This window comes from Bubalus kerabau, chromosome 17 (genome assembly GCF_029407905.1).
Source record: "Bubalus kerabau isolate K-KA32 ecotype Philippines breed swamp buffalo chromosome 17, PCC_UOA_SB_1v2, whole genome shotgun sequence".
Lineage (NCBI taxonomy): Eukaryota > Metazoa > Chordata > Mammalia > Artiodactyla > Bovidae > Bubalus > Bubalus kerabau.
This window is the reverse complement of record NC_073640.1, coordinates 50920885-50935217: the sequence shown is the minus strand read 5'-3', so window position 1 is coordinate 50935217 and position 14333 is coordinate 50920885. Positions and strand designations below refer to the sequence as shown.

The 14333-nt window shown below is 45.0% G+C and overlaps 1 protein-coding gene across 1 annotated transcript in view; it reads left to right on the top strand.

Annotated features, from left to right (window-relative positions):
• LOC129630645 (WD repeat-containing protein 87-like) overlaps positions 1-13082 on the top strand; it is a 29850-nt gene extending 16768 nt beyond the window's left edge. The window contains exons 3-9 of the mRNA XM_055551151.1: positions 537-727; positions 1682-4557; positions 6038-6311; positions 6891-8149; positions 8252-9270; positions 9379-10280; positions 10464-13082. Coding sequence (XP_055407126.1) covers positions 537-727; positions 1682-4557; positions 6038-6311; positions 6891-8149; positions 8252-9270; positions 9379-10280; positions 10464-13082 — 9140 coding nt within the window. The remainder of the gene's footprint in view (positions 1-536; positions 728-1681; positions 4558-6037; positions 6312-6890; positions 8150-8251; positions 9271-9378; positions 10281-10463) is intronic.
• The last annotated feature ends 1251 nt before the right edge of the window (positions 13083-14333 follow it).

The window sequence follows — 14333 nt, the reverse complement described above, 5'->3', positions numbered from 1 at the left end:
GTAGGACACAACTGAGCGACTGAGCATTCATACATACAGATAGTCATGTGTAGTTGTTTGCTTAGCACCTGTTCCACTGGACTCTTATCTTTTAAGAGCTTAGCTCATAACTCTTTTGTTCAGCATCATATCCCCAGTGTCTGTCACAAACATACCACCAGCCTTTCTCAAAGGTGGTACCTCATCTGATCCATAGGACACAAACAATGATTTGAGGGGCTATTTTCTCAGTTCTCTTAAGGATGGTATATAACTAGTAGCATTCCTGATGCACAGGGAAGAATTAATACCCATTATATAGAATAGATATGTAAGGGTGTTGGGGCTTACTTCTCTCACAGAACTTTGGTGAGAAAGGCTGGCAGATACCGTGATGAATTAGGATGCATTCTGAGGGTGAGGGAGGAGAGGATAGCTCCCCCAATTGTGCTTTCTAGAAGTAGGGTGAATAAATGTTGGTCAGCGAAAGAAGAGACTTCCACTAATCCCTCAATATTCATTAAATGAATGAGTATGTGGGGATTCAACCCTCTTAGCTCAGGTCACTCCTCTCTCTCAGGTTGGTGAAAAAACAGAGGGTGCTGTGAATATGCTGAGTGACTGGGCTGAGATTCTATGCCAAGAGTCTCACCATCCTGAGAGCAAACCTTTCATCTGCTTCTACTCCACTGATGACAACTATTTTGTCTCCTTAAACTGGGTGGAACTGTATTCAAAACAAATGCAGGTAAAGTGACCTCGTCCTTTTCCCCCTCATTCTTTTTCTTTTAAATTGTATTTATTTACTTGGCTGCACCGGGTCTTTGTTGCCGGGCTCAGCCTCTCTCCAGTTGTAATGAATGGGGGCTACTCTCTAGTTGCAGTGAGCAGCTTTCTCATTGAAGTGGCTTCTTTTGTCACGGAGCGTGCACTCTAGGGCACGCACGTTTCAGCAGTCACGCTGCATAGGCCTACTAGTTGTGGCTTGTGGGCTCTATAGCACAGACTCATTATTTGTGGCACACAGGCTTAGCTGCCCCCCGGCATGTGAATATTCCCAGGCCATGGAATGAACCCGTGTCCCCTACATTGGCAGGCAAATTCTTAATCTCTGGACCACCAGGGAAGTCCCCTACCTCGTGCTTAATCCATTTTATATGCATAATACTTAAACTGCCCTCATCTTAGGATGCTGAGGGTGATTCTAAGCTAGTTCATTGTAATACCCATCTCCATATCCCAATCTGACCTGGATGCAGTGATCCTTCTTCCCCTCTAATCATCAGGTTGACAGAATTCACATTCTCCATAAAGTAGGCTAAAGGCCAAGGAAAGAGCCTTAAACATAGTGCTTCTATCACACACCTGACTCCTAGCATCAGGAAACTCCCAAAGTCAAGCTATTCAGTCTTTTCTTAGACCCACAAGAGGGAAAAGGGATCTAAACATTCAACATTTTTCTACCCCTCACTTAAAATTTTTTATTTATTCAGCTGTGCCAGGTCTTAGTTGCAGCATGTGGGATCTTTGATCTTTGCTGTGGCATGTGGGATCTGGTTCCCTGACCAGGAATTGAATTCGGGCCCCCTGCATTGGGAGCACAGAGCCTTAGCCACTGGCCCACCAGGGAGGTCCATCTACCCCTCACATTGGGGAGGAGGCTTCCTCCATGGTGAGGCTTTCATCTCTCATCCTCTTCTAGGCAGTACTCTGGGTACAGAAGAAAGCTGCAGAAATGGAAGGAGTGATAAAAAAGATGAAGTTCCGTGTGATGGCTCAAGTGCCACCCATCCAAGCGATGGTCCACATAGCTCCCTATCACATGTTAATTGCTTACTGTGATGACATGTGCCTGTGGCTCTTTGGGGATCACCATCAAGGGTTCATATCTCTGAGTATGGTCCCCTGTCGTTTCTCCATCAGCTGCCTCAGCTATGACTCAGAAACTGAGATGCTTCTCTCTGGCACCCTGGGCGCTGTGGTCACCTGGTTTATCTTGCCAAACGGCAGGGGCCTGCAAATGGCCCAAACTGTGCCTGTGCCTGGTGGTGAGCTTGTTCAGGGCTTTTCCCTGAATGGCCCCCCGGGCTCCCTGCTGGCTCATTGTGAGAATAAGGTGAGAGTCTTCACCCACCGAGGTCAGGGCCAGCTAGAAGAGGTGAAGAAGTTCACTCCCATCAACAGTGGCTCCACCATCACCTGCTCCTTCACTTGTTTATCTCAGGGCTACTTCTATGTTGGAAACAAGGATGGAGAAATCCATGCTTGGGGTCTAGACAGAGGTAACTTCCTCCACAGCTTCCAGGCTCATTCCTCATCAGTGATATGTATCCAAAGCCGGTCAGAGACCTATACCTTACTAACAGCAGGTGGTGAAGGTGTTGTGAAGGAATGGAACCTTGCCTTTGGGAACTTGCTGCGGCAGCTGGATATTGACAAGAACATGCAGAGACTGCAGTTCATTGATAATAGCACCTTTTTCTGCCAGACTAACCACACTTTCTCATTGTATCACCTGCCCTACTTTTACAGCCTCTTCAATGTCTGTGGTTCTGCTCCCCAGGAGGTGCGGCGGGTCTGCTGTGGCCATAATTGGACTCGGATCCTATGTGCCACTAAGGATGGTCTGTTGCGCTTCTTGTCTCCAGTAACAGGAGATCTCCTGGTTATCACTTGGCCTCTACTTATCATGGATAAGGCTGTGGCTTGGGCCTATGACTCACACAGAGAGGAGCTCTTTGTGGCAACAGATGGTTCAGAGGTGCTGGTGTTTGATGCAACACGCTCTCCTTGCACAGCCAAGTATCTTATGTGCCCTTCAGTAAACCTTGGGGATAGAGTCAGATGCCTAGCCTATGGGCACTACCATTTGGGTAAGGGCCTTGTAGGACTGATGTTCAGTGGGCATGACAGTGGCACTGTGAGAATCCTCTCCCACTACAGTTGTGCCCGAGTAGCAAAGATTCTTCACTCTGGGGCAGTCCTGGCATTGTCTACCTTGGAGGGTCCCCAGGAGTACTCCTTGCTCTGTTCCTATGGCATGGATAATATTGTATACCTGACAGAAGCTGTGCTTCAGGGGAACAGGGTAGTCCTGCAGCCTGTCAGCCAAATTCTCTGTGTTTGCCCCCTAAAGCACGTGATACTCTTGCCAGGTTCTGTGGGTGCCATCACTGAGAACCACCACTGGCATCTCTGGAGTTATCAGGACTTCCTGACATCTCCAGGATCAAAGCAGAGATCTGACTTTAAAGAGACAAAATGCCTGCACCAATGTGCCATCACTTCATTTGATGTCTGCCTTTCCCTGAAACTTTTTGTCACCGGGGACGCTGGCGGCTCAGTCCGGATCTGGGACTTCCGTGGGAAACTCATAACTGAGTTGGACTCTGCGTTATATTTTGGCCCACTCTGCTTTGCCAATGACCGGGGTGACCTGCTTCTGACTTTCAACCAGAGTCTTTACCTGGTATCCTGCTTAAAACTGCTCCCTCCAGCCCAGCTGATTCACCTAACTCTCCTGAACAATGCAGATGACATACAAGAAGCCCCTAAACCCTTCCTGCCTAGCTTCTTCTTTTCATTCAAAAAAGTATTTGTACCCAAATTTGTCTACTTTGGTCAAGGGCCGCAGGAATTACAGGGGCTAGAGGCTCTTGTTAACAAGCGGATGATTGCCTTTGACCATACTGTGCCCCATGTTGTGGAGGAAGAGAGGCCTAAGTCCTCTGTGATGCAGGAGGGACCCACATTGCATTTTCTGGAAGATAAGTATATTGATTTTCCTATTCTTACTCCTAAACGTGATCGTCCCCCATTCGTGGTTCCTCCGCAGTTGCGACTGGCTGGCTGGGATGGGTTGAAACCTTATCAGATATTATGGCGTTTCTTTGGTCAAGGGCGGCCTTGGCCCTTTCCTCCAGATGGCTACATCCCCAACTCAGTGATCCGTGCCCGTCTTTGGCCTGAGGGTACCCCCGTCTTCTTGCACTGTGATCTCCACCTATCCTACCAAGATAAGGACTGGGACATGACTGGACTCAGCAGAAGTCAGGCACTGTCACCTGTGACTTCAATAAGACAAAAAATCTCAAAGAGGAAACCAGACCAAAAACCCATGCCGGGCAAACAAACTTTCTTTGATATTCTTGTAAACTTGGCTAGTCAAAATTGGATGGGAAGAAAACTGGATGAAGGACTTATCAATACTATAATTGAGACCATCCTCAACCTCACAGTTTACTGTTCTATAGAGCAATACAAGACATACGTAAGTATCCTGGCACAGATTTTTGCCTCCCATCAAGTATCTCCAAGGTGGCATTCTGAGACTGCTTGTCGCCTCATGGAAGACACAAGTCATTCCAATCCAGAGGTCCGGGAGACAGCCTGGGAGGGATTGGAGAAGCTAGGCTTCATGAGCCGTCTCTTTGCGATTCCCCTGGCTGTGGGATTGATGGACAGTGATAAAAATGTGCGGGCTAAGACCTTATACCTTATGGTAAGAGTCACAGGCATCCAAACTAAGAGCATGCTGATAGCTCTGCTGAAGAGACGGGACACTCTCCAGGAGATGCAGTGAGTCAGCAACCGTATTCCCTTCTGTTCCTTTCGGCTCCTAACCTTCAAAATCTGACTGCTTCCTTTCCTTTTCCTATAACCTTTTCTGTTCTTTTCCTCTGCCTGTGTTCTTTGTTTCTATTTGCTTCCCTCCCCCCCCACCCCACACACACACACTGTCTATCCCTTGACTTAAAAAAAAAAAAAAGCACAACGTGAGAGTCATGAGTTAAGTTTTATTTGGGCAAAATGAGGACCATAGCTCAGGCTATGACAGCATTTCAGATATTTCTGAGAAAATGCTCCAAAGAGATGGGTGGGGGCGGGCAGGGGGAGGTCAATATATATGTGATTTTGGTGAAGGGGGAGTTCATACAACCAAGCACATATTTTTGCAGAAGGTTTCTGCTAGTCACGAGGAGCAGATGTCACCATGAAGGAATCTGGTGCTTTTCTAGATATGAGGAGATGCAAGAATTGGGCTCATACATTAAAAAGAATGAAATAATGCCATCTGCAGCAATATGGATGGACCTAGCGAGTGTCATACTGAATGAAGTAAATCAGACAGTAAATCAGACAGAGAAATAGCATATGACATCCCTTATATGTGGGATCTAAAAAGAAATTATACAAATGATCTTACTTACAAAACAAAAACTTACAAAACATTTTCACAGACTTAGAAAATGAACTTACAGTTGCCAGGTGGAAACAATAGTTAGGGAGTTTGGGATGGTCATGTACACACTGCTGTATTTAAAATGGATAACTAACAAGGACCTATTGTATAGCACATGGAACTCTGCTCAGTGTTATGTGGCAGCCTGAATGGGAGGGGGTTTGGGGAAGAATGGATACTTGTATATGTATGACTGAGTCCCTTTGCTGTTCACCTGAAACTATCACAACATTGTTAATTGGTTATATCTCAATAAAAAATTAAAAGTTCAAAAAAGAAAAAAGAAGGAATTGGGCACCTAAAATCAGTTCCTGAAAATATCTAACTATCTAAAGATCTGTTCTGCCAGTTTCTTCAAAGAAGACTGCCTTATTCCTGATCTCCACCTCCTGAACACAGTTCAGGGTGTGTTAAAGGTCAACAACCACAGTTGCACATGACTTAATCCTTGTAGAGGCAGATGGCAAATGTCCTTGGCAAGTGGCAATTTGTAGCTGACCACCCTCTTTTTCTGTCCATTGAGTAGCCTGCTCTTCCATTATTTCCTCACTTCCTTAAGATTCTTCGAGGCTCAAGTCCCCAGATCTCTCAACTAAAGAAGCATCTTGGGTCACTCTGACTACTCTATTTCTTGCTGCTCTTTATCCATCTTTTACCTTGAACTACTCTGTCCTAGACAGTTACTTTAGCCCTGCCTCTTCCACTATCCTTAAGCCACTACCTCCTTTTCCTTTTCTTCCTTCTTCTCCTCCTTTTCCTCTAATTTTGTTTTATTGATGGCTCAGTATAATTCTTGTTTTACCTTGACTTTTGTAGGGAAGACTTTATTGGAGAAATCTCTCTGGACCAGCTTATGGGAATTCAAGCTAGTGGTATCCAGTACCTGCTTACTCAGGTGGAGCAGCGGTTAAATGAGAACCTGACCTTGTCACACAGAGAGGAGAAACCTCCTTTGGTTTTAGTTATATCAAGTGATCATGAACCTGATGAACAAACACTCAGAATTTGGTCAGAACCTGCAAAGATCGCCAAACCAGATCAAAGAATGACACGTGTTACAGCAAAGAGCAAAAATCTCAGTATGTATGGGGTAATATATTTGGTATATTTGGGGCCCGCTTTAGGGCATCAAAAGTCAGGGTCAATAAGCCCAAGTTATATAAAAAGATACCAGTGGTGACAGACTTAAGTAAGGACTCTTTCACAGAAAGTAAGCTTTCCGGGAAAGATCTACCCCATAACAAATTTGTTTTTATTGTTTAGTCACTAAGTTGTGTGTGACTCTTTTGCGACCCCATGGGCTGTAGCCTGCCAGGCTCTTCTGTCCATGGGATTTCCCAGGCAAGAATACTGGAGTGGGTTGCCATTTACATCTCCAGATCTTCCCACAACAAATATCAAGGTCTCATTTCTTTGTGCTGTGCTGTCCTAACTCACTTCAGTCCTGTCCAACTCTTTGGGACCCTATGGACTGTAGCTTGCCAGGCTCCTCTGTCCATGGGATTTCCCAGGCAACAATACTGGAGTGAGCTGCCATTTCCTTCTCTGGGGGATCTTCCCACAACAAATACCAAGGTCTTGTTTCTTTAGGGATATGGAAATTGGGATAAAAGAGCAGGCACTTCTGGGCCATAAAGCTTTTGTCTGTACTTTTTATTACCTTTTACAGCAGTTCATTGAACTAGGTGTGTCAGAGGATCTCACTCGGGACCTCTGTGTTTTTCTCAATTACTTTTCTCCCAATATCTCTGCAGTTAAAAAGGACATGAAAGTTTCCAGGAAGCAGGGAGAGACAGAATTGAGCCCTGTGTTGGTGACTTTAGAGCATGAAGATGAACAGAGAGAAGCCAAGGAATCAGATCAAATTGACATTCAGGATGTTGCCTCAGAGCCAGACCTGTCGCTAAGTACTTTCAGCCCAGTCACATCCAAAGTGGATACTGAATCAAAGGAGGTTGTGTTGGAGGCCACAAAAGTCACAGAACCCACAAAAGCCTTGGAGATCAAAAAAGCAGTGAAGGCCAGAGAGGCAGTGGAGGCCATGGGAGTTACAAAGGCCATAGATCAACAGGACATGAGAGATTATGGAAAAGTGATCCCTAAGGCAGAGAGACAAGAAAACCTGAAAAGGCTTTGGGAAAGAGCAATGGAAAAAACCCACCACAAAGTAAGTGTGAAGTTGAAAGAGAAGAGAAAATTGAAGGAAATTCCAGAAACAATTGCAGAAGAGCCCAAGAAAGAGGTTATCCAGGTTGCTGAGCAAGAAGAAGATGCAACGAAGGTATTTAGAAAGGCTGGTCATGGTTTGTCTGGGATGCCTGGCCGCACGACCAAATCAGAAACCAGATCTTGGCGGGATGACATTTGCAATCTTGTGACCTCAAGGATAGCAAGTTCCAATCCAGGAATGTTAAGAGATCTGAGTCAAGAGTTGGTGAACTGGGCTCAGGCAATACTTGCTCCCCAAGAGCCCAGCTGGGATCTCTTCCAGGAGATTTGTCCTCTTTTAAAGGACTCTTCAGAACTGGATGACATAGAGATGGAAGAAATACCTGTTGTAACAGAAGTGGTTACAGAGGTTGTCAAGGAAGAAAAGACAGTAGGACCCGGAGAACAAGAAGAACAAAGAGCTAAAAAAATGTTAAAGAAAGGCAAGGTGTCTTCTAAAGTCAAGAAAAAGAAAGTTGCTTACTTAGATGATGACCAAGTATCAGACAAAATGAGATTCCAAAAAGTAAAGACACTAGCTATGCAAAAAGGGAAAATAATTGGGGAAGCAAGAAAACTGAGTAAGCAGGATTTGAAATTAATGCAGGGAAAAGAGAAACTGACCAAGGACAAGAAATCGATCCTTCAAAAAGAAAAAAGAGCTGAGGAGGAAGAAATATCACCCATCTCACAAAAGAAGTTAACCAAGGCAGAGCAGAAGTTAGTCCAAGGAGAAAAGAAGGGAACTGGGAAAGAAGAGGAACTACTAGGAAAAGGAAAGAGGGTGAACTGGGAAAGGGGAAAGGTCACCCCGGGACAAAGGACATGGTACTGGGAGAAGGGTACGGTGGACCACAAAGAAGGTAGGCAGGCCCAGGAAGAGGAGCTGATGGAGGAAGAGGAGGAGCTGATGGAGGAAGAGGAGGAGCTGAGCAAGGAAGAGGAGGAGTTGAGTGAGGAAGATGAAGAGCTGAGAAAGGAATTGGAGGTGCTGGGTGAGGAACTGGAGAAGATGATTGTGGCACTGGGGGAGCTCAATGAGGAACTGGAGGAGCTGGGTGAGGAAGAGGAGGCGCTGGCCCAGGAGAAGGAGGAAATAATCCAGAACCTAGAGAAACATATTGAAAAAATGATGAAAAACTATCGCAAAATAAAGAAACAAATGGGGGAAATGGAGAAACATGATGAGGAAGAGGCCTGGGAAAGGGAAAAATTGGCCCAGGAAGAGGAACATTTGTCTAAAGAAGAGGAAAGACTGTCTGGGAAAGAGGGAAAACGGACATTAAAAAGACACAGCTTGGTAAAGCAAGAGATGAAATTGATCCGAGAAAAAAAGAAATCATTCATGATTGAGAAGAAAGAGGCCCATAAAAAGAAACAAATCCAAGAAAAGGAAAAGCAAGTTGAGAAACCGGAGAAAGTAGATCAGAAGGAGAGACAGGCTAAGGAAAAGGAGGAAGATGCCAAGGACAAACAATTAGCCAGGAAAAGACAGAAACTAAGCCAAAAAGAGGAGGAAATGTTTGGAGAAAAGGAGAAACTGTCACAACAAGAAGTTAAACAGATCCAGAAAAGGGCAAGCAAAGCTTGGAAAAAGGAGGGAGGGGCCCAGAAAGTGCAGAAAATAACCAAGAAAAAGAGACGACAGATCTCAGGGAAAAAAGTGGACCTAGGAGAGAAGGGAGAGGCCAGGGAAATGGAGAAACTGTCACTGACAGAAGAGAGACAGGCCCAGGAAGGAAAGAGACAGGATCAGAAAAAGGAAAAACTGACTCCAAAAGCAGCTGAGGAAAAAACCCAATTAGTCAGAGGAAAAATGAAACTGGTCTCAAAAGAGAAAAGTAGAGAGAAAATTGAGAAAGTGTCCCCAAAAGAAGAGAAATGGGTCATGGAAAAAGAGAAGAAAATCAGCAAGGAAAAAAAACAATGGGCCCACAAAAGAAAATTAGCCCTACCAGAAGAGAAACAGGCCCAGGATGAGAGAATATGGGGTCAGAAAGAGAGTGAGCGAAGAAAACAATGGGCCTGGAGAAAAGAGAAACTGTCCCGAGAAGAGAAGAAACAAGCCGATGAAATGGAGAAAAAGTCCCAGCAAAGACAGGCAAGGGCTTTAGAGAAAAGACTGACTCAGGAAGACAGTTTTATGGGCAAGGAAGAGAAGCATATTGCCGAGAAAGAAAGGACAATAGCCAGGGAAGGAATTGGTGTAACTAAGAGAAAGAAAAAAGCAACTCAAGAAGAGAAAGAAACTATTGAAGAAGGGGGGAAACTGGCCTATGACGTTAGGGCCAAGGAGATGGGTGTTGCTAAGGAAGAAAAGAAAAGAATTCAAGAGGAGAATATACAGGAAATGAGGAAACTGGATATGGGGATGGGGATTAGTTCTGAAGGAAGAGAGACTAGTTCCAGAGAAAAAGATATAAGGAAGAAAGAGAGTCACCTGATGCAGATCCTGGCTAAAATAATTAGAGAAATGAATAGAGTGCCATTGCAAGAAACAGGAATACCTGAGGAAGATCAACTGTTTTCTATGGAAATGAGTGAAACTGATGGCCAGAGGTGGGAATTTTCTAAAGAACCAGAGGAAATAACCAGAGAAGAGAAGCAGCTGGTTCAGAAAGAGAGAAAACTAGAAGACGACAGACTAGCTACTGAAGAGAGAATACTGACCAATGAAGAGAGCTTGGAGGAAGACCAAAGGTTATTAGAGAAGGTCCAGGAAAATATACTATTAGATAAAACCCAGGTAGACACTATGTTAAAGGAGGCCCAGCAGCAAAATCTGTTAGGAAAAAAGCAGCTGAAGAAGCTTCTAAAGATAATCAAGGAGAAGAAACCAGAAAAGACCCAGGTAAAGTGGTTATTAGAGAATATCAGAGACATACTATTTGAAGGCTTATCAGAGAGTTTGATTGAGAAGGAAGTGGAAGCTCCAACTAAGAAGAGGATAGATGAGGAGAGGCTCATTGAAGGAGAGGAGAAGGAGGAGGAGGAGATTCTGCTCAAGAAAGAGAAAGGGAAATACCTGATGAAGAAGAAGGAAAAGAAAGTAAGCCTGAGTGAAGAGGAATTAGAGGACAGCTTGGCTGGGAAGCATAAGAAAAAGAGTTTAACTCAAATAAGGAAAAAGGAAAAGAAACTGACTCAGGAGAAAGAGAAGCTCGATAAGAAGGTAAAAGAGGGCCCACATGAGGAAGAGATGGAGCCCTTCAGCAAGGAGGAAGGTGGGGCCCCACACATGGAAAAGGAGGAGGAGGACTTTAGTGAGGAGGAGAGCCGAAGTGAGGAAGAGAGTCTGAGTGAAGAGGAAGAGAGCCTGAGTGAGGAGGAGAGTCTGAGTGAGGAGGAAGAAAGCCTGAGTGAGGAGGAGAGTCTGAGTGAAGAGGAAGAGAGCCTGAGTGAGGAGGAGAGTCTGAGTGAGAAGGAAAAGGAGGGCCTGAGTGAAGAAGAGGAGAGCCTGAGTGAGGAGGAAGAGGGCTTGAGTGAGAAGGAGAAGAGTCTGAGTGAAAAAGAGAAGAGTCTGAGTAAGAAAGAGAAGGCTCTGCATGAGAAGGAGAAGAGTCTGAGTGAGAAAGAGGAGGAAGAAGAAAAAATGGAGAAGACAGAGAAAAAAGAGGAGGAAAAGAAGGCAAGACAGAAGGATGAGGAGAGTATGAGTAAAGAGAAGGAACAGCCAAGAAGACTTACAGAGGCAATGCTCCCAGTAAAGCAGAGAGTATGGAAAACAGAGCTCCCAAAGGAAGGAGTGAACTTATCGAAGCCAGCAACAGTAAGTGAGGTTCTTGCTGAGAAAAGGGAAGACACAGCTAAAGGAGAAATGGCTCCTAAAAAAGACAGATTGTTTTATGGACAGGTAAGTCCCCCAGTTAGGGATAAGACTATGTGGCCAACAATTATGAAGAGCCCCCTCAAAACACCATTTCCTGTAGCCCTGGGAAAAGAAAAGGGAATGCCCCTCAAAGTGTTAGGGCATCATTTTGATGTGGAAGAACAGGAAAGTCAACTTCTTAAAGCACATCCCGTGACAACGTCATGGGGAAGACAAGAGGATGTGCTCTTGGAGAAAGGCAGGGGCATGTTTTTACAAGTCATGGGAATGGAGACCCAGACCCCAAAAGGCCTCCACAAGCCAAAGTCCCCCTTACTTGAAATTATCAGAGAATCACAGAAACCTAAACGCAGGCCCAAAGATGGCACGTGGAAGTGGCTCTTAAAATCTCAGGATTCTCAAAAGGGCAAGACTGAGGGCCAGGCCCCTGCCCCTGCCCCAACCCCAACCACAGCCCTGTACCCATCCCTTACCTCTATGCCAGCTAAAACGCTTGATTCCCCAGATGAGGACTGGATTAGTAATGTCTTAATAAGACTGGAAGCAGGAGAAGAACTTTCAAGGGACAGTTTCCATAGACTGAGCCAACTCCTCAAGCATCTCACTTCAAAGGGATATTTGAAACAGACACATCTGTACAGTCTTAAAGCTGTGGCTAAACGCCTCCAGCAGAACCTACAGGCAGGTCACAGAGATATATCACGATGCTATAAAGATGCTTTGAGCCCAGTATACATAAAAGCGATCCCTCCAATCAGAAGGAAAGAAATGGAGAGCTGGGGAGAGCCATTCCCTATCCATGAGCCAGTGTTACTGTCAGCTACTAACAGGACTCAGACCACACAGGATCTCAGCTGGCATCCCTCAGCTGAGTCCTATAGGAAGGAGCAGGTACAGCAGTTATCCACTGCTGTCAAGAAGTTAAAGCACCTTTATCAAACCAGAAAGGATGTTCCTACAGCCTTCTATCCCTCTGTGGATAAAGAGTCCTTGGACATCCGAGCCTTGGGGAGAAGAAGTGAGCTCCCCACATTTCACAAGGCAAAGTCCCGGCCCATCCCTACACCAGCGTTACCATCAATGACCTACAGGGTTCCAGATCCAAAGGCTCTAACTTGGCTTCTTTTAGGAGAGCCTTACAGGAGTGCACGGGCACGGCAGTTATCCCATGTTCTCCAAGAGATGGGAATGCAACACTTTCATCCTGCCACAAGAGATATTTTCTCAGGTGCCCATGCTTCTGTGGGAAAACAAACTCTGGCACTGATGTTTCAGAACGATCTCAGGGCTCTGAAGGGTGAAGGTAGGGCCCTCAAGCTGCCCCAGCTGGAAAAGAAGGCACAGCCTGTCTCTAAAGACAAGGAAGAGCTCCCCCAATGGGAGACGTTTGTGGCCTTGTACCATGTTCTGCGGATGTTGCAGAAGCGATATGCGAGAGACAGTGCTGCATGGATGGAACAGTTCAAACGTCTCATGGACTTGTACCAGCTCAAGTCCCCCCGAATCCAGAGGCTGCTACTGGAGTTGCTGCAGAGAAAGAAACTCCAACCACAACACACCATCTACGAAGACGCTGCAAGGATCAAGGAGTTGGTGCCTGGTGAACGGTTACTCTCTGACCTGTTGTGTGGTAGTTCTCGTACCCCTGCAGGTCCCCTTGAGTTCCGGAATGTTGTACCCTTGCCTGGGCAGAACAGAGTGCATACTATTCAACCCACAGGCATTGCCCAGTATGGATTCTTAGAACTTGCCTGGAAAAGGCTACCAAAAGTCAATCCTTACCGTAGGGACAGGCTGCCCAACATCCCTACCCCCACTCTCTGATTTGGTGGACTATTAAGACTCTGGGGTCTTACTGGAAAGTAAGACCCAGCCACAGGTTTTAAGCCTCCTTACCTGGTACCCACTTTAAGGTGAGGATAGACATGGACTCCTTTTCATTCAGCTCCAGAAACCTATTAATACATACTAAATAAAATGACATTTCTCATTTGTAACAAATTTGTTATTCAGTCACTAAGTTGTGTCCAACTCTTTGAGACCCCATGGACTGCAGCATTCCAGGCTTCCTTGTCCATCACTATCTCCTGGAGTTTGCTTAAACTCATGTCCACTGGGTCAATGATGCTATCTATCCATCTCATCCTCTGCTGCCTTCTCCTTCTCTTGCCTTCAATCTTTCCCAGCATCAGTGTCTTTTCCAATAAGTTGGCTCTTTGCATCAGCTGGCCAAAGGATTGGTGCTTCAGCTTCAGCATCAGAACTTCCAATAAATATTCAGGGTTCATTTCCTTTAGGATTGACTGGTTTATTCTCCTTGCAGTCCAAGGGACTCTCAAGAGTCTTCTCCAGTACTACAATTTGAAAGCATCAATTCTTCAGCACTCAGCCTTCTTTATGGTCCAACTCTCATATCTGTACATGACTACTGGAAAAACCATAGCTTTGACCATATGGAACTTTGTCAGCAAAGTTATGTCTTTGCTTTTTAATATGGTTGTCTAGGTTTGCCATAGCTTTCCTTCCAAGGAGCATCTTTTAATTTCATGGCTGCAGTCACTGTCCACAATGATTTTGAAACCCAAGAAAATAAAATCTAACAAATACTTTGGCTTATTTCTCTTCCTCCCCATGCTTAGAATCCCCTAAAAAGTAGACAGGAAAAAAAAAAAATAACCTTTGTCCTAAGAGAAGTGAAAGGCAAAGGAGAAAAGGAAAGATATACCCATTTGAATGCAGAGTTGCAAAGAACAGCAAGGAGAGAGAAGAAAGACTTGCTTAGTGATCAATGCAAAGAAATAGAGGAAAACAACTGGGAAAGATTAGACATCTCTTCAAGAAAATTAGAGATACCAAGGGAACTTTTCATGTAAAGATGGGCACAATAAAGGACAAAAATGGTATGGACCTAACAGAAGCAGGAGATATTAAGAAGAGGTGGCAAGAATACACAGAAGAACTGTACAAAAAAGATCTCATAACCCAGATAGTCACGATGGTGTGATCACTCACCTAGAGCCACACATCCTGGAATGCAAAGTCAAGTGGGCCTTAGGAAGCATCATTATGAACAAA